General features: G+C 45.5%; 1 protein-coding gene across 1 annotated transcript in view; it reads right to left on the bottom strand.

The window, feature by feature from the left end:
* LOC121271194 (interleukin-27 receptor subunit alpha-like) overlaps positions 1–23,892 on the bottom strand; it is a 29,197-nt gene extending 5,305 nt beyond the window's left edge. Inside the window, exons 1-8 of the mRNA XM_041176962.1 lie at positions 23,816–23,892; positions 13,857–14,049; positions 12,088–12,270; positions 11,273–11,374; positions 9,961–10,116; positions 5,102–5,239; positions 4,127–4,223; positions 1,622–1,709 (exon numbers count right to left, since the gene is read on the bottom strand). Coding sequence (XP_041032896.1) covers positions 1,622–1,709; positions 4,127–4,223; positions 5,102–5,239; positions 9,961–10,116; positions 11,273–11,374; positions 12,088–12,270; positions 13,857–13,980 — 888 coding nt within the window. The 5' untranslated portion in view covers positions 13,981–14,049; positions 23,816–23,892. The remainder of the gene's footprint in view (positions 1–1,621; positions 1,710–4,126; positions 4,224–5,101; positions 5,240–9,960; positions 10,117–11,272; positions 11,375–12,087; positions 12,271–13,856; positions 14,050–23,815) is intronic.
* Positions 23,893–24,352: the final 460 nt, after the last annotated feature.

Raw genomic sequence — 24,352 nt, 5'->3', positions numbered from 1 at the left:
TCACTGAATTTATTTAAGGCAGAGTTAGACAGATTTTTGATAGTTAAGGAGTCAAGCCTTAAGGGAGCTAGATGGTAAAGTGGAGTTGAGACCACAACCAGTTCAGCCATGATCTTATTGAATGGCAGGACAGGCTCGAAGGGCTGAATGGCCTACTCCTCCTATCTTCCTATGTTCATCCTGTTTCATGGAGCAAATGCTGGACCAGAAGATGATCTTGGAGGCCTTTGAGGCAAAGAGTGAGGCTTGCTGGCTCTTCACGTTTAGAGATCCTCCTTGACATTAAGCCCCATCGGCTGCAGACGGAGCAGATTTTTCATACTTTCCTGGATTTGGGACAGTTCACCCTGTCTCTTTCACCTCCTGAACACCTTTGCTAGTGAAAACCTTTTGATGTTCACCTTGATCGCTTCTCACCAGTGTGTCTAGGACTCAAAAGTGGGTTTCATGGTTCACCAACTGTTGTAATGTTTTATGGATCAGTCCTCAAGAGCCAAAAGAAGTTTGGTGTCACACGGAGGCAATATCAGAACCAACAGTTCAAAGTTTCTCTATTTGTGCTTCTCTGTTATCAAGTTCATTTTTTCTTGACAATGCTCCCCCTTAACTCCTGAAGCTGCTGTTTCTCTATGGGGTACAGATTCTGGGTACAAGTCACCCACTGTACCTCGTCTGTTCTTACATAAGACCCACCATTAGGCCAATATTTGGCTTCCAGCCTCTACATGGCTAACAGCACTCAATTCTCCATTCAAAGCTCAGTTACTAACAGCACCAGTTATAGACCTGGGTTAATCTACAACAACAAAATCAACAACCTGCATTTCTGTAGTATCTTAAATGTCCCAAGGCTTTTCACAGGAGCATTATCATATAGTATCTGACACTGAGTCACATAAGGGCTCAGTGACCAAAAGCTTGATCAAACAACTAGGTTTTAAGAAGGGTCTTAAAGGAGGAGAGAGAGGTGGAGAGGTTTGTGGGGGAAATTTCAGAGCTTAGAGCTGAAGCATGCTCACCAGTGGTGGAGCATTTCAATCAGCGACCTGCAAGAGGCCAGAATTGTGTGCAGAAATACCTGGAGGGTGATCAGGCTGAAGGAGGTGACGGACATAGGGAGGGGCAGGGTCATGGAGAAACTTGAACACAAGGATGAGAATTTTAAAATCAATTCATTGCCTGTCCAGAAGTCATTGTTGATCAGTAAGTGTAAGGATGATGGGTGAATGGAACAGCGTGAGTTAGGATGTGGTTAGTAGACATTTGGATCAACACAAGTTTATGGCCAGTCAGGAATGCATTGCGATAGTCTAGAGGTAACTAAGGAATGGAGGTTGCTTCAGCAGCAGATGACATGGGCAGCTTAGAAGAAAATTGTATCCAAGTAAAACTTAAAAACAATTGTCACAATAGGTAGCGGGACAAAAAAATCGCAGTTTGGAAAGCCTTTAAAATCAACTTAGTCTATTGGCTGCCATCAACCATACTGAAGGGATTAAGGAAATTGAGGTGGGGTGGAGGGTGGTTATGGTGATGTGTCATGTTCACTTCTGGGCTACTCACTGCCTTTAACCCCCGACCAATCAGGGGAAGCCTTGATTAAAAACATGAAAAGCCTCACCTGCTGGTGTCCAACTCTGCTGTTTCTTGGATCTGGAATTTTCTGGCAGCACCACTGAGGTAAGTAGAAGGAGCTGTAGCTTTGCATCCTGAAAGACATGTAACAGGAATAGACATTCAGCCTCTTGAACTGTTCCACCATTTACTTGCCTTGGTTCAGTAACCCTGAGTACCCTTGTTGCACAAAAATCTATCAATCTCAAGTCTTGAAATTTTCAATTGACCCTCAGCCTCAACAGGTTTCTGGGAGAGAGAGAGTTCCAGATTTCCACTGCCCTTCATGTGAAGAAGTGCTTCCTCACATCCACCTGAACAGCCTAGCTCTAATTTTTAGGTTATGCCCCCTTGTTTTGGATTCTCCTTCCAGAGGAAACAGACCACATTGGTAACACATAGAGCACAGGAACAGCCAGACATCCCATTTGTCCATGCCAGTCTTTATTTTTAATTGTAACAATCACGTTGCATGGTGCATTTAATCAAAGAGACCAAGGCCCATGTCATAATCAGACTCTTCAGATTCTTCCTGTTTCTTCTCTTCCTTTTTCTCTTTAGCAGCAACAGGGGCAGCAGTGGAAACAGCTGCTGGGGTAACTAGAGCACTACTACCAGAACCAAAATTGCAGATCAGACTATTAATGTTATGCTGCGCTTGAGCCTCCTTTCACCTTACCCTATCAGAATATCCTTCTACTCCTTTCTCCCTCATGCCCTTCCCCTCACTGACTGCCACTTAAATGCATCTGTTCACCTCAGCTACTCCTTGTGGTAATGAGTTCCACATTCTCACTACTCACCACAACAGGTATCTCTATAGCTACCCTCTCAGTACAAGGTGCTGTCCAACATTGAAGACATCAGATCACCTGGGTGGGTGGCCAACAGGTGCTGAGAGGCGGGGTTGGGGGTCAGGGCATCCAGAATCAACTCCTTGAAGTTTCACACAGACACAGCTAGGCAGTCAGTGACATGGGTGATGGGAGAAATTATTGTCATCTTTGCAAAGGCCTACATAACATGCCTACTCAAATGTGGTACACCACATCTGACAGGACCAGAGATCATTAACTTAATATAAATTTCATGTGGAAACTGCTAAGCAGTGTTGATAAATTTACCCCTCTCTATAACTTCTCGATATTAGGCATGGTGCAAACTCATTGCAGCACCAGTGTAGTATTTTTTGCAAATCAGCAAGATGTTGGTGGAGACTGCTGGCAGATCCTCAACCCTGGAGCTTAGTTTGAAGCTCACGGAGCTGGCCTCAAGTGGAGGATGTGTGCCCACTCTGCTATTTTTCATCACCTGGTACAGATATCACCCCAGTATTAGGAAAGATGAGAAAGGATGAAATGAGGGAAAATGTCATTTTATTAGGTAATGTGATATTGTTTGCAGGCAGACAATAAGTCCGTGAGTGCACTCATATGCAGGCACACACCAACACCCGTGTTTCTACATGAGCATCGGCACCCACTTGCATGTAGGTGGAGGCGATGGTGTAGTGGTATTGTCACTGGACTAGTGACTGAGAGACCCAGGGTAATGCCCTGGGGACCTGGGTTTGAATCCCACCAGGCAGATGGTGGAATTCAAATTCAGTTAAAAAAAAAAATCAGGAATTAAAAGTCTAATGATGACCATGAAACCATTGTTGTAAAAACCCATTTGGTTCACTAATGTCCTTTTGGGAAGGAAATTGATTATCCTTAGCTGCTTACCTGGTTGACTCTGAAATGGCCTGGCAAGCCACTCAGTCATAACAAATTGCTACAAAGTCACAAAGGAAAGGAGCTGCAGTGGTTCAAGGAGGCAGCTCACCACCACCTTCTCAAGGGCAACTAGGGATGGGCAATAAATGCTGGCCCAGCCAGCGACGCCCACCTCCCATGAATGAATTTTTAAAAATTCAACAATACAAACATCTGGCTGCATGTCAGGAAGCTATTAATGTATGTAATATTATAATATCAATATTTTTCTTTAAAATAGAGGTTTAGCCTGTGGGTGTGTATTAATTGGGTTAAAGCCAGCTAGTCTGGGTGCTTTGACGTGTACCAGTTTTGATTTGTAAGAGAGATAGGAACTAAAGTGAAAGAACCTATTTTGAATTCGTGAGGTAAAAATGCTTTGCCTGGTGTTTGGTTAAATCTATGGGTTGCTGTTGCCTTAATGGAGATTAGTTTGGGAATTTGTTCAAAGTTATGATCGTAGTAATTTGTAGCCATGTGTATATATTAAACTTGTGTAAATGAATAAAATGTTTTATTTAGTTTAATATAAAACCTCTCGCGAACTGGTGGTCTGATTCCTGAATTTAGAGTTGCATCTTAAACATAACACTTAAAATTATAGGTTACGACAGTTGTTTAAAGTTTCCCTCTGGGATTTTTAAAAAATAACTCAGCTTTACCAACTGCTTGGAAATAACACTGCACATGTGAACAGCTTACAGTCATGTTCTCCAAGGTGTAAAGGTTTAGCAAATGGGAAGGGACTGATTCACCTTTGTTCACAGTATCTGCAGAAGAGGATCCAAATAACTCCGATCACCACAGACCCGGGTACCAACACCACAAGCATCCAGAAAACAGTCTGTGAACCTGAACACAACACAAAGCAGTACATGATTAGAACCTAAACACTGACTGGGAACTTCACCTCTCCCTCTAACTGGGCTACACAACACATGACCCACCATCAGCTGCCTTTGTGCTTTTTCTAGATTTGCTCAGTGGGTAGCTCTCTTCCAAGTCAGAATGCCTAGATAGGGTAGATTGCAGGACTTGAGCCTAAAATCCAGCTGACATTTCAAGGACAATACTCAGGGAGTGCTGCAGTGTTAGAGGGTCAGTACTGAGTGAGCACTGCACTGTTGGAAGGTCAGTACTGAGGGAGTGCCACATTGTCGTACTGTCAGTACTGAGGGAGTGCTGCATTGTTGGAGGTATCATCCATCGCATTTTTAAAAATTAGTTGACGGGAATTGGGCAGCGCTGGCTAGGCCTGCATTATTGCCCATCCAAGGCACCAAAAATCAGTTTTTACTGAGCTGTAATTTCAGTGCTTTTATGGGATCTTGCTATGCATACAATGGCTGCTATCTATGGAACAACAAGGAATGCACTTCAAAGTTAATTTATTGGCTGTGAACTATTCTAGGTTGTGACTAGGTGCTTAATAAATACAATTTTTTCATATTTGTTGGATAGCCATCGACCTGCAAACTGCAGAATCCATGGATGCCTAAGTGAAATCTTATCAGCCAGTCACTGTCCAGTAAGAGTTTGACACTGGAAAGTACTGGCTCTCTGCTCTTTCTGCGTAACAAGGATATCTTTGGGGACCTGGAGTTTCTGTGGATTGCTGAGTTCCCTCTGGGTCACTGGAGGCCCTGCACTGCTTTCATGTTAGAAATCTGGAAGCACCGGCAACACGTTGTTCCCAAACTCCCTCCCTCGGCCCTTCCCGCCAACAGTACCTTGTGTCCTGAAGTTAAGGTATGGCCCTCTGCTGCCCTCTCCCACAATGGTGGAGGCTGTCATCCAGATCTTGTATGTGCAGTCAGGCGCCAAATCCAGCAATGTGTATCTGTCTACTATACAACTTATATTCAGAGCTGTAAGAGAGAATAAAGACAGGGGCAGGAAAATTATATTCATCATTCCACTCGCTCATGGAGCTACCGTACAGGATTCACTGTAGCTGGTCACCCTCTATGCTTTATCCAAGTACCACATTTTAATGTGTCAGTCCAGATGAGTGAGGTTTGCAACTTGTTGAATGATGGGGAGACTTCCGCAGACAAGTTGTCATCCAAGATTCACACACACATTAACTGTCCTGTATACTCACTGGAACACCATTAGGAGCCATGGAATTATCAGCGTCGTTAGCGTGGGGTTATCAGACGACTTGCAACACTCAGTATCACGTCAAACAACTCACCTGAAGACTGGGGTCTCACAGTGAGCACCCAGATAATTCACCCATGGACTGGGGTATCAAGTGAGCACCCAGATAATTCACAAGGGGACTGGGGTCTCACAGTGAGCACCCAGATAATTCACAAAAGGACTGGGGTCTCACAGTGAGCACCCAGATCACTCACCCGAGGACTGGGACCACACAGTGAGCACCCAGACAATTCACAAGAGGACTGGGGTCTCACAGTGAACACCCAGATAACTCACCCGAGGACTGGGACCTCACAGTGAGCACCCAGATAACTCACCCAAGGACTGGGGTCTCACAGATAACTCACCCGAGGACTGGGGTCTCACAGTGAGCACCCAGATAATCACCCGAGGACTGGGACCTCACAGTGAGCACCCCAGGTAACTCACTCGAGGACCGGGGTCTCACAGTGAGCACCCCAGGTAACACCCAAGGACTGGGGTCTCACAGTGAGCACCGCAGGTAACTCAGGCCAGACTACAGCAGAGTGACAATACTGGTCTGCAGTTTTCTGATACAATCATGGTGAATTAATGATGCAGACATTAATCATATGCACATTGGCTAGACACTGGTGACTTGGAAAAGATGTCTTATAAATTGCAAATTCTTCCATTTGGTAGCTTATTACTATCTCACCTTTGTTCGCTTTCCGCAGCTTCTCATCCTTAACATCCCTGTGAGTTTCAGAATCCTGGTAAATTGATTGCCCATTTTACTCCCCAAAGAATGTAAGTATAATAATTAGAGGATTAAGGACCCGTTTAATGACATGTTAATTGTTATTAACTGCCAATCAATCTCTCTCTCCCAGTGCGTGAACAACATAAGGTGTGAAATCTCATTCCTCAGATTGTCATTTGGTTTTGGAAATTTTAAAAATATCAAATTTTAAATACTTCTTGTTTTTCCTTTCTGTCCCTTTTTCTCTTTCTCTTACTCCAGTCTTTCTTTCTTTCTATTTATTTTTCTTTCTGTACCTATATGGCATTGAATTTGCCCTCTGTAACTACTTCTCAGTCCTTCTATTTGTTTCTAAATCCTGCAGTCTCATTGGTTAACAAGATGCAGTTCACCAATGTCCTCTCCACACTGTTATCAGTTTGCACTTACGGCAGAACAAAAACAGAATTACCTGGAAAAGCTCAGCAAGTCTGGCAGCATCGGCTGAGAAGAAAAGAGTTGACATTTCGAGTCCTCATGACCCTTCCACAGAATATTCGCTCAGTTCTGTGGAAGGGTCATGAGGACTCAAAAAGTCAACTCTCTTCTTCTCCGCCGATGCTGCCAGACCTGCTGAGTTTTTCCAGGTAATTCTGTTATTGTTTTGGATTTCCAGCATCCACAGTTTTTTGTTTTTATTTTTGCACTTACAGCAGCACCTCTTACAGAGTAAATTCAGGGACGGCCTGACTTGGGGTCTGTAGGTACATAAGTACACGGGGGAATTTTGGGGTGGGTGGTACTACCAGAGCTGTGGGAGCAGGCAAACAAGAGGAGAGTAGGTACAGCACATGCCTGAAGCTTAAAGGTCTGAATTACCGGACAAGCAGCATCCCAGCACCAAGGAGCCTGGGACATGGGACGGTGGACTTGGAAATGGGAAGATCTCTTAAAATAATGGACTGTTGGTTATTACAGAGCAACCCCTTTTTGAGCTGAAGGGTAGAGTAGTTGCACTAACCAGGGTCACACTGTATGATGTCTTTCTCTAGTTCCAGCCCACTTACTGGCAGTGTCACAAAAACAGAGAATAGGATTGTGACCCTAACTGCGGAATGGATGAGTTCCTTTGTCACAGCCTTGATAGCATGGAAGCATTCAGTGAGAAGAGAATACAAACTTTTTAAAAAAATTGTGGTTGAAATTGGGACATTTTAAACCTCTCTCTTTCTCTTAGCCAGTAAGACAGACATTGCAAAGCCTGAGGCAGCAAGTGAGGACATAAATAGTCTATGAAGGGATTTAGATAGGTCAAGTGAGCGAGCAAAAAAATTTGGCAGGCAGTGTAAAATGTGGGAAATGTGAGCTTGTCCACTTTGGCAGGAAGAGTAGAAAAGCAGTTTATTATTTAAATAGAGAGAGATTGCATAACTCAGTGGTACAGAGGGATCTGGGTGTCCTGGTACATGAATCACAAAAAGTTAGTATGCAGGTACAGCAAGTAATTAGGAAGGCAAATGGAATGTTGGTGTATATTGCAAGGGGAATGGAATATAAAAGTAGGGAAGTTTTATTGCAGCTGTACAGGGCCTTGGTGAGACAGCATCTTGAGTACTGTGTGCAGTTTTGCTCTCCTTACTTAAGAAAGGATATAATTGTATTGGAAGCAGTTCAGAGAAGGTTCATTCGATTGATTCCTGGGATGAAGGGGTTATCTCATGAGGGAAGGTTGGACAGGTTGGGCCTGTATCCAATGGAGTTTAGAAGAATGAAAGGTGACCTTATTGAAATTATATATAAGATCCTGAGGGGACTTGACAGGATGGATGCTGAGAGGATGTTCCCCACTTTGGGAGAGACTGGAACTAGGGGACACAGTTTAAAAATAAGCAGTCTCCCATGTAAGATGGAGATGAGGAGAATTTTTTTCTCTTAGACGGTCGACAGTTTGTGGAACTTTCTTCCCAGAGAGCAATGGAGGCAAGGTTTTTGAATATTTTTAAGGTTGAGTTAGATAGATTCTTGACTGACAAGGGAGTCAAAGGTTATAGTGGGTAGTCAGGAAAACGAGGCCCCAATCAAATCAGCCATGATCTTATCAAATGGCAGAGCAGGCTCGAGGGGCTGAATGGTCCTAATTCGTGTGTTTGTACGTTCAAGCATCAGGATCTTTCAGTGATCCGTTGCTGCCGTGGAGAGCCCTGTACACATCCTAGAGCCCAGCTGAAACATTGTCATATCAATTGCACTAGCTGTCAGTGTTTGGCTGAAGCAGGCCAAGGAGTGATCATAAGAAACAGGAGTAGGAGTAGGCTACCCCAGGTGTGGTCTCACCAGTGCCCAGTACAGTTGTAGCAAGACTCCCCTATTTTTATATCAACCCCCTTGCAATAAAGGCTGACATTCCATTTGCTTTCCTAATCACTTTCTGTACCTAGTATCATCGAAAAGTTACTGCACAAAAAGAGGTCATTCAGCTCATCGTGTCTGCACCAGCTGAAGAAACTAGCCACTCATTCTAATCCCACCTTCCAGCACCCGATCTGTAGCCTTGCAGGTTACGGCACTTCAGGTGTAGATCCAGGGACCTTTTAAATGAGTTGAGGATTCCTGCCTCAACCACTAATCCAGGCAGCGAATTCCAGACACCCACCACCCTCTGGGTGAAGACATTTTTCCTAATGTTTTGTAATTCACATACCAGATCCCTCTGTACCATAGATTTCTGCAGTCTTTCTCAATTTAAGTAATATTTTGCTTTTCTATTCTTCCTTCCAAAGTGGACAACCTCACATTTTCCCACATTATACTCCATCTGCCAAATTTTTGCCCACTCACTTAACCTACCTATAGCCCTTTGTAGACTCTTTCCATCCTCCTCACAACTTTCTTTCCTACCTATCTTCGTATCATCAGCAAATTTGGCTACAATATAGTCGGTCCCTTCATCCAAGTCACTTATATAGATCGGAAATAGTTGAGGCCCCAGCACTCCACTAGTTACAGTTTGCCAACCTGAAAATAACCCATTTATCCGACACAGCTTCTCATTAGTTATCTAATCCTGCATCCATGCTAATATATCACCCTCAACACCAGGATCTCTTATCTTGTGCAGTAACCTTTTCTGTAACACCTTTTCAAATGTCTTTTGGAAATCCAAATACATTACATCTACTGATTCCTTTTTATCCACCCTGCTTGTTATGTTCTCAACAAAGTCTAATAAATTTGTCAAACATGATTTTCCTTTCATAAAACCATGTTGACTGTACACAGTTATATTATGATTTTCTAAATGTCCTGCTACTACCTCCTTAATAATGGAATCTAGTATTTCCCCAGTGACAGACATTAGGTTAACTGGCCTATAGTTTCCAGCTTTCTGTCTCCCTCCTTTCTTGAATAAAGGTGTTAAATTAGTGGTTTTCTAATCCACGGGGACTTTACCAGAATCTATGGAATTTTGGAAGATTACAAGCAACAGTATCTCTGCAGCCACTTCCTTTAACACCTTAAGATACAGGCCATCATGTGCAAAAGACTTATCAGCCTTTAGTCTCATTAGTTTTCCTAGTACTTATTCTCTCGTGATCACGTTTGTTTTAAGTTCCTCCCTCCCTTTTGCCCTCTGCTTTTCTACTATTTTTGGGATGCCTTCTGAGCCTTCCACTGTGAAGACAGATACAAAATACAGAATGCTTGTTTGGTTCCTCTTACCCTTGTGCTTATCCTCTCCACCTGGCTTCTTGACATAGTACAGAGTATAGTATCGAACAAACCCCTGGCGCCTGTCCAGGGGGAGAACGTTCCACAGCAGAGTGACCCCAGTCTGGGAGATATTTAAAATTGAGATTTCGGGCCCAGCAAGAGGAACTGTGAAAAGATGAAAGAGAAACGTCTGCAAGGAGCAAAAATAAGGACAGCAGATGAATGTTTCATGTACTGCAACTCAGTGAGAACAGGCACCAGATAATCAGAGATGATTTGAGTGTTGATTTGGACAATCAACAGCAGTTTGTTTATGAAACTTGAGACATGTCATATTAATGGAACTCACAGCTCAACTGCACCAGGACCGGAAATAAGCATCTGCCTGGGTCCAAGCAACAGCTATAAACTCCCTGCGGCAAAATGTTCCATGTTCCAACCACCCTCTGCGTAAAAACATTTTTCCAATCTCTTGGCTTACACTGAATTTGATGACCCCTCATCACCAACCCCCTGGTCAGAATAATAGTGTTTACCCAGTCACTCCAACAAAGCATTTATAATCTTAAAACCTCTTTTAAATCTTCTCTCAGCCTCAGTACCTCCAGTCTCTCCTCATAACTGTAGGTTCCCTGCTATCATCCTGGTAAATCTACACCATATGCTTGCTTAAACTTTAATGTGCTCTCTATAATAGAATGCAGTAAACTGCACACATTCTGCAGCCTAACCAGTGTTCAGTAATTGATTCGTGAGTACACAGGGTTGAGAATAACACAGTACTTACTGTTCAGAAACAGGTCATTCAGCTCAACTGGTCTGTGCTGATGCTCATGTTCCACATGAGCTTCTTCCCTCATTTCACCTCAACAGCATATTCCTCTTCCAGCTTTTCCTTTCTCCCTCATTGTCCTCTCAAAGAAGCAGCAGTGGCCTTTCCAATGGTCATTGCCCCATTCAGCATTCTTATGGAGCAGGAAGGGGAGGAGCAGTAGCAGGAGGATAAGTGAGTGAGGCACATGGCAAGAGGCTGCAGCGCACACACTGTTACACTACCTCCCTCTTGCCTGTCCCTCAGAATTTCTTTACTGAATTTATTTGTAACTGGTCAGTGGCTGTGGATTTGCTCTCCCCCACAAGTGGAAATGTCTTCAAAACATCTAGTCTATCAAATCCCTTCAGAATTTTAAAGACCTCCTTTACATCACCTAGAGAAAAGAGCACCGCCCTGTTCAGATAGTTGAGAGGATGAGTATTACAAGCTCTCTCAGTAAAAGACGGAGTGTTAATAGTTTTCACTGACAGCAACAAGGAACTGTACCTCCTTCTTCTCTGTATACCAGAGTGGACACTGGCCCCCCCACTCCACCCCGATATCGTGCATACACCGAGATGTTGTACGGAAACAAGGGATACAGAACATCTGAAAAGAAAATAAGGCCGTGAGGACCCCTGAAACTGCCTTCGGTTGCTTACAAAGTGAATCAGGAACAAGTTGACAAATATAGATTTGTATTATAAATTCAGCCCACACACCAATGATAGACAAGATAATTAGTTATCCTGGAACCACCTTGTGTTGTTTCAGAATGCAGTCTTGTTTTTCACATCATGGGTTAGATCCAAAGTAAAGCTCCCTGTATGTTGTCCCCATCAAACACTTCCAGGGCAGGTATAGCACGGAGCTAGATACAGAGTAAATCTCCCTCTGCACCGTCGCCATCAAACACTCCCAGGACAGGTACAGCGCGGGGTTAGATACAGAGTAAAGCTCCCTCTACACTGTCCCCATTGAACATCCCCAGGACAGGTACAGCACGGGGTTAGATACAGAGTAAAGCTCCCTCTACACTGTCTCCATCAAACACTCCCAGGACAGGTACAGCATGGGCTTAGATACAGAGTAAAGCTCCCTCTACACTGTCCCCATCAAACACTCCCAGGACAGGTACAGCACAGTCTACACTGTCCTGTCAAATTAGAGCTGAATCAGTTTTGCTCTGTGGTTTCCTCACCCAGAGTCTGAACTGAGACACTAAACTCGTTTCATGTTAGATCTTTGTTTTTATTCTTTCAGCCTGGGCTTGCCTGAAAGTCTGCAACCCGGAGTCTGCCCCATTTTATCCCTTGACCTACCGTCTGTCAAAGTCACACACAAATTGGCTGCCGGTATTTTTTTCCAGTCAGGTTTGTATTCTGAATTCATCATTTTCCATTCCACCACAAATTCATGGGGTGTTGTGTTGGCCGGTGGCTCCCAAGACACCAGTACCGAGTGGTTCCTGCTATGAATAGTCATATTGAATGGTGATGGACAGTCTGAATGAAACACAAGCAATACCAAGAATAAGTTCATTTTTGAATTCTCCCCCACCCTGCCCCAAATCCTGTGCTCTTACAAAGGTGCCTGGGTCAGTTTCATTGGTGCTGCTCACCTTCTGATACTTCAGCTGAGTAGCACTCTCAATAGCAACAAAAACAGAAAATGCTGGAAAAACTCAGCAGGTCTAGCAGCATCTGAGAAACAGAGTTAACAGAGTCCGTATGACCTATCAATAGAGCAGCCCAGTGAGGGACCAGTAATTTACTGGGGATGGGGAGGGGGGAAGGGAAGAGAAAACAGTGGTGGGGAGAAGAGCATCTATGTAAAGGAATTGCTGTGGGAGCGGGAACAATTGAGTGATTCCTGACATCACATGGTTTGATCAGCACTGAAAAATCACGCAGCAAATATGCCTTGGCTCCACAAACTGCCAACACTGTCCACAATCTTATAAACTCCTATATACTTGTATGAGCATGTGAAAAAGTGAGGGTGTGAATATATGTTTAGGGGTAGTGTTTTGCTGAGTGTGCACAGAGTACAAATAGGCAGGCATATGCAGCCATTTTATTTCATGTTTACTTTCACTGGCATGTGTGTTTGCAAACAGCTACACTTCCGTGTGCAGACACTTGTAAAACTCTATTGGCCTGAACTTCACAGAGTGACAATCAGAGTCGGATTGTCACTCCGCCCCCAGTTACTTACCTGGAAATCCAGGTGACCCTTTCTCACTCGACCTTCCGACTCAGGCGAGCAAGAACAATGTCAGGCAGCGTATTTCTGAGGCCATCAGTTGAACGTGGCAGAGTTGGAAGTAAAGACGCCATGCCCCTTCTTTATGACACTAGCTACCGTAAGCAGCTATGTTTAAAGGTCCAGCCACCTTTAGAAGCCATGGCGAAGGTAAGTTTGCAAGGTAAGTGGATAGAATTCGGTCAGATGCCAGAGAGCAGGGGGCGGGGTGTCAGTTTGGGAGGTTCAGTTGCTTGGGGGGGGGGTTGGTGGGAGTAGTGGTCAGGTGGTCAGTGAGGGGGTCAGTTGGGTGGGGCGTTGTTCAGTTAGATGGGGGGCCAGCTGAGGGGTGGACAGTCGGGGGGGCCATGTAGGGGTCGGTACTATACCCAGAAGTTAGTAGTTTTAACTTCCAAATTTTCCTGGGTAACTATTCAGCTATGACAGCTGGAAACATCTGAAGTTTGCAATTTCAGTTATAATTTCGAATGGCTCCGATCGCAGGGCAGTACTAAACAGAAGTTTCAACTTCCCGGGCAATTGTGAGTGGGCAGGGGGAGGACCTTCCCCAGCGCATCTTCAGGGTACCTGTTGGTCATGACGCCCCTGATCTCAGACGCTATGGACCCATCAGTACACCAGCGCAAATCCCTGTACAAATGTGTGAGCTGTCGATAAGTACAGTTCTCTGTGTATTGATTTTGATCTGTGTACACGAGTACAGTTCTCTGTGCATTGATATAGGTGTGTGATCTGTGTACACAAGTACATTTCACCCTGTGCCTATGTATGGGAGTGTGATGTGGGTATAGTTCTCTGTGTATACATGTTTGATGTGTGCGTTCACCTTGTATTAGGTTGAGCTTGGCTGGCTGAGTTGCTCCAATAGAGTTGAATGCAGTGACGTTCACCAGTTGGGTGGTCCCTGGCAGAGTGATGTTGCAGCAGATGTTGATGGTCACCTCCCTCATCACTTCTCCATCCCAATAGCTCACCCAGTATCTCTTAATCGTTCCTCTTGCTTGACGTTGTTCAAGAGGCTGCAAACCGCAACCCCCCCCCAAAAAAAAATATTACTTTTTGATTAAGGTATTCTGAAGGGCTGAAGCTTACAGTTCACACAGCGAGAGTTTGGAAATGAGAGGTTTGAGTTCACTGTTTGAATTAGAAAGTGGTTAGAAGGGAATAATATTTAAGTCTTGAATCAGAATTAGACGTTGTGAAGCTGAATGCTTGGAGATAGCTTCAACAGTGAGGGAGATGTAAGAGATCAAGAGTGAGAACAAGAACATGTAGCCATCTCAGTGAGAGGTTAGACTTGTGATACACAATAAGGAACTGAAGAACTGGAGCTAGCAAGATTTAAAACTGCCCCATCCAAGGGCACACACCGGAAATAAAGCCACCCACTAAAGCATGAAGGACTGTGAGCGTGGTGGGGGTGTAACATGAAGGAGGTATGTAATCAGAGCGGGTCCTTCAGGAAAACAGAAAGAATGATGATTGGCAGAGGGAACTGGAAGAAGGACAGAGTATTAACATCACCCTGCATAACCCCCCCCCCCCCCATAATTAATAAATTAACTATAAAAATCAGCACAGTTAGATTGGGAAGGAAACGTATCAGGGACACAGCCTTGTTCAGAAGCAGTGGTGATAAAACCCAGGCAGAGATTTGTAAGATCTTCAAAGCAAAGATTTACTAAAGAGCAGTGTTGAAGTGCAGTGTAACAATATATTGAAAACATTTTTTCAGCTACCCCTACTGTCTGACTTGGAGAGATGACCAGTTTGGCCGCTGGTTTTACAATTGTTGTGACACAGTCAATGCAGACATTTTATTATAAAAACAAAATACTGCGGATGCTGGAAATCTAGAACAAAAACAAAAATACCTGGAAAAACTCAGCAGGTTTGTCAGCATCTGCAGGGAGGGATACAGTTGACATTTCGAGTCTGTGTGACCCTTCATCAGAACAGACGTTTTATTAGCTCAGCACTTTTTTTGGATGTTAATCCCTTTACCAAGTCTTTACCAAGTCCCAGTTATTGTATGATGATCATTGAGTTCAAATCTGGCTCCAATATAAATCAGTTGGGCTGAATGGCCTGTTTCTATGCTGAAAATTCTTTGTAAACTTGCTGTAGCTGCCAGGAAGTATTCAAGCGACAAGTTCAAGTATTCATGACATTCCCTCAGGAGCTTTCAGTCCCTTCGCTACCCACAACTCAGCCTTTCTACTCTGAGATGCAGTTGTTAAGGAGGTTTCTTGTGATGGCTCTGCAGCATAAACCCTGCACAAAACTTGCTGCAGCAACAGACCCTTGACCTGCTCTCCTTCTGAAGGAGTTTGGTTCCCTCCCGAACTCCTTGCCTGCCAGTACCTCATACCAATGACCATTTCTCATATTTAATACTGCACAGTGAGAGCCAGCAGCTTATTCAACTATGGAGGGCATCACATTTGAAGCCAATTCACCTGAGATGCAAGCACCCCACTGGCTAACGATCAGGCTTGGCACATCCCCTACACCCGACCCACCCTATGCACAAGTGTATCCTGGAGGTCACAGACTCCATCTTTGTGAAGGCACAGGAAAGCCAGGTGGGAAGAGTGCTGGGATTTGCACAGCTCTCAGGTCTCCCACAGTTGCACGGCACCATCGAATGCACTCATGTGGCATTTACATCTCTATGGCAACAAGCAGTCAACTACATCAACCACAAGGACTTCCACTCGCTGAATGTTCAGCTGGTCTGCGACCACCAGAAACACCTCCTTCAGGTCTACACATGATTCCCAGGGAGCATCCACAACTCCTCCATCCTTAACAGGTGTCAGATCCCTGACATCTTCCAGGGTCCAAAAAGGCTGCAGGGTTGGCTCCTCATGGACAAGGGCTACCCACAGAGGAGGTGGCTGATGAGGCCTGTGTGGCAGCCTCAGACTGCAGCACAGCGATGGTACAATGAGGCTCATGCCGTGACCCAGACTTTGGTGGAGCAAACTATAGGCACTTTGAAAATGAGGTTCCAGTGCCTCGATAAGTCCAGTGGAGCACTGCAATACAGTCCCCAGAGTATCATCGTAGCTTGCTGCATGCTGCAAAGCCTGGTGCTGCAACAGGGGGAGCACCTCGCTGAGGAGGAGATGGAAGAGCTGCACGTCTCCTCCAATGAGGAGATTGTTGAAGGGCCTGATGGCGATGAAGTCCTCGAAGGTGAGGATGCTGGCGATAAAGTCATCGCTCTGGCCAGATGAGGTCAGCATGCTCGGAAGGCCCTCATAGCTGCAAGATTCGCAGAGGATGATGACGGTCTGCAGCGAGGACAATCCTGACATCCTCACCTTGCATCTGTGACTCCTGTGTGCAGAAAGCCTCAGTACTCAGGCACATGTCACAAAGACATAGCGGAGGCCCAGATAGTTGCTAGATTCCAGGAGAATGATGATGAAATGCAGTGAGGACACTCCATAGATCAGCACTGTCAGGAAAAAGTAGAGTAATGGTTGGGGGGGGGGTTGGGTGTGTGTGTCTTAATTAAAGATAGCTGATCTGAAGGCTTTGATGTAAGGACAGAAGCTAGGTTTGAAATGCTAAATAGGTAAACATGGGTGGAGGTTTAGAAAGCGAGGTGTAAAGGGAACATTTGCATTTTTAAATAAAATGAATTCAAAGGAGGCGTCAAATGTTACACCCAGCCAGAAGTTGTTCAGAAACAGTGTGTTTATTTTTCCCAAAGGTTACTGGTAAAATTGGTACTATGAGAAATTTTTATTATTAGAGAAGTAAAGTCCAAAGACATGGGGAAACAATGGGAATTTGCATTCAAAGGGGAAAATATGTATAAAGGGATGAAGGCTGTGTGTGAGGGCAGGCATTTTAAGAATTAGTGCAAGTGTGAAAAGCCTCAACTTGCTGTCTACAAGGCACCGAAGCTGGGGATAGCTCACTTTGAATTCAACTGTCCAGGGTGTGTGCTTTGCCTGGGCCTCTTTAAATCTATGTATTTTACTGTTGCCTTAACGGAGTCAGATTAACTAGGGGATTTAAGAGTTATTATAGTAGTAATTCGTAGACATATGTATGTGGTTAAAACCTTTTTCTTTATTAATAAATGTTTAATTTAGTTTTGTAGAAAACCTCTGAGATTCAGTGGCCTTCATTTTACTGAATTCAAAGCCCGTATCTTGAAATAAATACAAATTGCGAATAGTTGTGGCCGCTGCTTCAAGTTTCCCTCTGGGATTTGAGCAGCTTGGCATTTACCATCCGACTCCGTAACAGTCACATTGCCTCTGTGAATATCTGACTCCTGTCTGGCTGAGGGCAACTCGCTCACGTTATGTGATCAGTCATATCACGGAGACACAGCCGTGAAACTTTAAATGCGCCCGATCCTTTGTCAGCCTTCAGCGCCTGAGCCCTTCAGAAGCACAGTGTCACCAGTCACAGATGCTGAAGAGATGGTGGGGACGGGGGTGGGGTGCGGTTGAGGGAGGTGGGGGTGGGGGTGGGGGGGGGGGGTGGGGTGCGGGGGCAGCTCCACCTCAAAGGTGTTCAGAGAACGCAGAGAGAGAGAGTGATGGCACTCTGTGACGCCTACCCACAACATGCTGGTAGCAGTGTCTTTGTGCACCCCCGACATCCACAGCAGAGGCGGAGACAGTCTGCTGGCTGCTGTGCCCTGCCAGTGATGACCTTGGCGGGTGTCCTCTGGAGGGCCCCGGCCTGCTTTCAGGGTCCTGCTGTGTGGCAGTGGCACCCTCCTCGGCCTATGGAGTTGGAGCTGCTGAGGTCACAGGAAGAGGGGATTTGAATGGGCCGGATACTCCCAGAGTCACCTGGATAGCCCTGGGATGTGCACCTTCTGATCCTCCTCCCTATGGGTGCCTTGGGGTCCCTGGCTGACTCCTCGAGGAGAAGGGGAAGCTGGAGTGAGATCGAGCTGCCCCGCACCCCTCTCATGTACACGCTGTTGGAGGCCAAATATAGCATCAGTGATGGAGTTCAACTTGTGCAGCAGTGCAGGAACGATGTCCTGGACCAAGGTCTCCATGGTGGCCGCAATCCCACCAGTGTTGACTTTGGTTCATGGACAGCCCCCTCCATTGTGCCTTGCAGTCTGATGAGTACAGCGGACATCTCTTCTTGATGTCCCTGAGCTTACCTTTGCAGCTCCAGCAACTGGGGTATGACCAAGTGAACTTAACTAGCTTCCTGCAGTTGTCCGAGTGCCAGAAACCTGGGAAGTCTCTGCCGCTGCCTGCTGTGGATCAGACAATGCGATGTGCTCATCAGATTTTGACCCTGAGGCTACTCTAGAAACTAGGTCCTACCGAGGTGTGTGTGTCTCTGCACTGGTGGAGGGTGTGGGTGAATACTGTGATGGGTCTTCAATTAGAATGTCATCGGATTCTTCTTCCGAGGTGCCCTTGGGGCTTGAGTCAAAGACCTAGGTTGTGAACCCCTCGGCTGTTTCCCAATGTGTCTGCAAAAGCAAGGTTGGATCATTAGTGCATGGCAGGGGACTGCGGAACAGGGGAATTCACACACAGCATGGTTGCCTGATGGATATTGCACTGCTGGATCCTCACTTGGTTGAGCACCACCAACCTCACTGTCAGCACAGGAATGGTCCAGACCATCGCCAGCCAGCTGGATGGCTCTGTGAGGACCTTGATGTCAGGCATTCCTCCACCGGTCTGCAACATCTCTCATTTGCTGTGTGCCATCTTGTCCTCCATGAAGACAGTTGTAGGGAGTGTAAGCAAGACGCCTGCCAGGCCAGATGATAAGGATGCCTGGTATGTGAGTGACAGGCTCGGGAGTGAGTGTATTCACTCACTGAGTGAGTGACAGGCCCGAGAGTGAGTGTATTCACTCACTGAGTGAGTGACAGGCACAGGAGTGAGTGTATTCACTCACTGAGTGAGTGACAGGCACAGGAGTGAGTGTATTCACTCACTGAGTGAGTGATAGGCATGGGAGTGAGTGTATTCACTCACTGAGTGAGTGACAGACATGGGAGTGAGTGACAGACATAGGAGTGAGTGTATTCACTCACTGAGTGAGTGACAGGCATGGGAGTGAGCGTATTCACTCACTGAGTGAGTGACAGACATGGGAGTGTGACAGACATGGGAGTGAGCATATTCACTCACTGAGTGAGTGACAGACATGGGAGTGAGTGACAGACATAGGAGTGAGTGTATTCACTCACTGAGTGAGTGACAGGCATGGGAGTGAGTGTATTCACTCACTGAGTGAGTGACAGACATGGGAGTGTGACAGACACGGGAGTGAGTGTATTCACTCACTGAGTGAGTGACAGACATGGGAGTGTGACAGACACGGGAGTGAGTGTATTCACTCACTGAGTGAGTGACAGACATGGGAGTGAGTGACAGACATAGGAGTGAGTGTATTCACTCACTGAGTGAGTGACAGGCACGAGAGTGAGTGACAGGCACGAGAGTGAGTGTAATCACATGTCTCTTCTTAAGAGCTCTGAAGAAGAGTTATATGGACTCGAAATGTTAACTCTGTCTTTTTCTCCACAGATGCTGTTGGACCTGTTGAGTTTTTCCAGCATTTTCTGTTTTTGTTTTAGATTTCCGGTGTCCGCAGTATTTTGCTTTTATCACAGTATTGGTTCTATTTACTCATTTAATGAGTGACTGACACAGAAGTGAGTGTATTCACTCACTGAGTAAATGACAGACACAGGAGTGAATGTATTCACTCACTTAGTGAGTGACAGACACGGGAGTGAGTGTATTCACTCACTGAGCGAGCAACAGGCACGGGAGTGAGCGTATTCACTCACTGAGCGAGCGACAGGCACGGGAGTGAGTGTATTCACTCACTGAGCAAGTGATAAACCCAGGAGTGAGTGTTTTAACCCACTGAGTGAGTGACAGACAGGAGTGAGTGTATTCACTTAAGGAGGATTGAGTCTGTCTGAGTTAATGTTTCGAGTCCATATGACTCTTCTTCAGAGCCTGGAAGAAGAGTCATACGGACTCAAAACGTTAACTCTGTCTTTCTCTCCACAGATGCTGTTGGACCTGCTGAGTTTTTCCAGCATTTTCTGTCTTTGTTTCAGATTTCCAGCATGCGCAGTATTTTGCTTTTTATCACAGGATTGAGTCTATTCACTCACGGATTGAGTCACAGACACAGGAGTGAGTTTATTGACTCATGGAGGAAGTGACAGATACAGGAGTGAGTGTATACACTTACTGAGTGAGTGACAGACACAGGAGTCAGAGTTTACACTCACTGAATGAGTCACAGAGGTGTGAGTGCATTCGCTCACTGAGTAATTGACAGGTACAGGAGTGAGTTTATTCACTTACTGAGTGAGTGACAGACACAGGAGAGAGTCTATTCACTCACTGAATGGCAGACACAGGAGTGAGTGCATTCACTCACTGAATGAGCGGCAGACATATGGTTGAGTGTACTCATTCACTGAATGAGTGACAGACATGGGAGTGAATGTATTCACTCACTCAGTGAATTACATACATGGGAGTGAGTGTATTCACTCATTGAGTGATTCATAGACACAGGAGTGAGTGCATTCCTTCACTGAGTAAGTGACAGACTCAGGAATGTGTCTATTCACTCACGGAGTAAATGACAGGCACAGGACTGAGTGTCTTCACTCACTGAGTGAGTCACAGACACGGAAGTGAGTGTATTCACTCACTGAGTGAGTGACAGACAGAGGAGTGAGTATATTCACTCACTGAGTGAGTCACAGACAGAGGAGTGAGTATATTCACTCACTGAGTGAGTCACAGACAGAGGAGTGAGTATATTCACTCACTGAGTGAGTGACAGACAGAGGAGTGAGTATATTCACTCACTGAGTGAGTGACAGACAGAGGAGTGAGTATATTCACTCACTGAGTGAGTGACAGACAGAGGAGTGAGTATATTCACTCAGAGTGAGTGACAGACAGAGGAGTGAGTATATTCACTCACTGAGTGAGTCACAGACAGAGGAGTGAGTATATTCACTCACTGAGTGAGTCACAGACAGAGGAGTGAGTATATTCACTCACTGAGTGAGTGACAGACAGAGGAGTGAGTATATTCACTCACTGAGTGAGTGACAGACAGAGGAGTGAGTATATTCACTCACTGAGTGAGTGACAGACAGAGGAGTGAGTATATTCACTCACTGAGTGAGTGACAGACAGAGGAGTGAGTATATTCACTCACTGAGTGAGTGACAGACAGAGGAGTGAGTATATTCACTCACTGAGTGAGTGACAGACAGAGGAGTGAGTATATTCACTCACTGAGTGAGTCACAGACAGAGGAGTGAGTATATTCACTCACTGAGTGAGTGACAGACAGAGGTGCCAGGTAACATCACAGATGCCAGTTTTCAGCCAATTTGCTTCACTCCACATGATATCAAGAAACGGCTGAAGGCATTGGATACTGCAAAGTCTATGGGTCCTGACAATATTCTGGCAATAATACTGAAGACTTGTGCTCCAGAACTTGCTGTGCCCTTAGCCAAGCTGTTCCAGTACAGCTACGCCACTGGCATCTACCCAGCTATGTGGAAAATTGCCCAGGTATGTCCTGGCCACAAAAAGCAGGACATATTCAACCCAGCCAATTACTGCCCCATCAGTCTATCCTCAATCATCAGTAAAGCGATGGAAGGGGTCATCAACAGTGCTAGCAAGCGACACTTGCTTAGCAATAACCTGCTCACTGATGCCCAGCTTGGGTTCCAATATGGCCACTCAGCTCCTGACCTCATTACAGCCTTGGATCAATCATAGACAAAAGAGCTGAATTCCCGAGGCATGGTGAGAGTGGCTGCCCTTGACATCAAGGTTGCATTTGACTGTGTTGCATCAAGGACCCCTAGCAAAACTGAAGTCAATGGGAATCAGGGGAAAAACTCTGCACTGGTTGGAGTCATACCTAGCACAAAGGAAGATGATTGTGGTTGTTGGGGGTCAATCATCTCAGCTCCAGGACATCACTGCAGGAGTTCCTCAGGGTAGTGTCCTCGACCCAACCATCTTCAGCTGCTTCATCAATGACCTTCCTTCCATCTTAAGGTCAGAAGTGGGGATGTTCGCTGATGATTACACAATGTTCAGCACCATTTGTGACTCCTCAGATATTGAAGCAGCCCATGTCCAAATGCAGCAAGACTTGGACAATATCCAGGCTTGGGCTGACAAGTGGCAAGTAATATTCATGCCACACAAGCCTCAGACAATGAACATCTCCAACAAGAGAGAAGCTAACTATCGCCCTTTGATGTTCAATGGCATTACCATCTCTGAATCCTCCACTATCAATATCCTGGGGTTTACTATTGACCAGAAACTGAACTGGACTAGCCATAAATATACTGTGGCTACAAGAGCAAGTGAGAGGCTAGGAATTGTGCAACGAGTAACTCACCTTCTGACTCCCCAAAGCCTGTCCACCATCTACAAGGTACAGGTCAGGAGTGTGATGGAATACTCCCCACTTGCCTGGATGTTAGTGCAGCTCCCACAACGATCAAGAAGCTTGACACCGTCCAGGACAAAGCAGCCCGCTTGATTGGCACCACATCTGCAAACATTCACTGCCTGCACCACCCATGTGCAGTAGCAGCAGTGTGTACCATCTACAAGATGCACTGCAGGAATTCACCATGGTTCCTTCGACAGCACCTTCCAAACCCATGAGCACTACCATCTAGAAGGAAAAGGCAGCAGATAGATGGGAACACCACCACCTGGAAGTTCCCCTCCAAGTAACTAACCCTCCTGACTTGAAAATATATCGCCGTTCCTTTCTGTTCTGGCTCAAAATCCTGGAACACCCTTCCTAACAGCACTGTGGGTGTACCTATACCGCAGGAACTGCAGCGGTTCAAGAAGGCAGCTCACCACCACCTTCTCAAGGGCAACTAGGGATGGGCAAGAAATGCTGGCCCAGCCAGCGATGCCCATATCCCATGAATGAATAAAAAAAGTGTATATTGACTATGGAGTAAGTGGCAGACACAGGAGTTAGCCTATTCACTCACAAAATAAGTGACAGGCACAGGAGTGAGTGTATTCACTTATAGAGTAAGTGACAGACCCAGGAGTGAGTCACAGACAGAGAAGTGAGAATAATCACTCACTGAGTGAGTGACAGACACAGGATTGAGTATATTCACTCACTGAGTGAGTCACAGACAGAGGAGTGAGTATATTCACTCACTGAATGAGTGACAGGCACAGGAGTGAGTGTATTCATCACTGAATGAGTTTCAGACAGAGGAGTGAGTATATTCACTCACTGAGTAAGTGACAGGAACAGGAGTGAGTGCATTCATTCACTGAATGAGGCACAGACAGAGGAGTGAGTATATTCACTCACTGAGTAAATGACAGGCACAGGAGTGAGTGCATTCATTCACTGAATGAGTCACAGACAGAGGAGTGAGTGTATTCACTCGCTGAAGGAGTGACAGACACAGGAGTGAGTGCATTCACTCAGTGAGAATGAGCTGCCAGTTTTAGTTAATCAATAAAATTAAGAAAAGCATCAGCTGAAAATCAGAGTGAGTAAATCTAGAACAAATGATTCTGGGCCATGGACATTGACTTACTGACCCAGCCTACCCACCTCCCAAATCCATTACTTTGTTAAAGGAGGGCGATTGCTGATTGGAGTCTGTAAGCTGACTGCAAGGTAACAAAAGTTTAACTGGTTACAGCGTTGAACCCTAGGCACAGTGGAGAAACATAGAAGAAAGTGTCAGCTATTGCACAATACCTTCCACAGCACAGTAACAGCCCCTTGCCCATCCAAATCTGGCAGCTCCTGCACAAACCACAAGTCGAGACAGCCAAGAGGAGCTGAGAATCAAGACAGCGAACAGGTTAGAGAGATAGGAGTATCTTAGGGAGTGTTACAGTGGGGAGTGTGGGGTATATCAGTGTTACATTGAGGGCTGTGGGATATATCAGAGTGTTACAGTGAGGAGTGTGGGGTATATCAGAGTGTTACAGTAAGGAGTGTGGGGTATATCAGAGTGTTACAGTGGGGAGTGTGGGGTATATCAGAGTGTTACATTGAGGGGTGTGGGGTATATCAGAGTGTTACAGTGAGGGGTGTGGGGTATATCAGAGTGTTACAGTGAGGGGTTTGGGTATATCAGAGTGTTACAGTGAGGGGTGTGGGGTGTATCAGAGTGTTACAATGATGAGTGTGGGGTATATCAGAGTGTTACAGTGATGGGTGTGGGGTATATCAGAGTGTTACAGTGAGGGCTGTGGGGTATATCAGAGTGTTACAGTGAGGGCTGTGGGG

This window comes from Carcharodon carcharias, chromosome 30 (assembly GCF_017639515.1).
Source record: "Carcharodon carcharias isolate sCarCar2 chromosome 30, sCarCar2.pri, whole genome shotgun sequence".
NCBI classification, from domain to species: Eukaryota; Metazoa; Chordata; class Chondrichthyes; order Lamniformes; family Lamnidae; genus Carcharodon; species Carcharodon carcharias.
The sequence above is the reverse complement of the archived record's forward strand: the minus strand, read 5'-3'. Positions and strand labels throughout refer to the sequence as shown.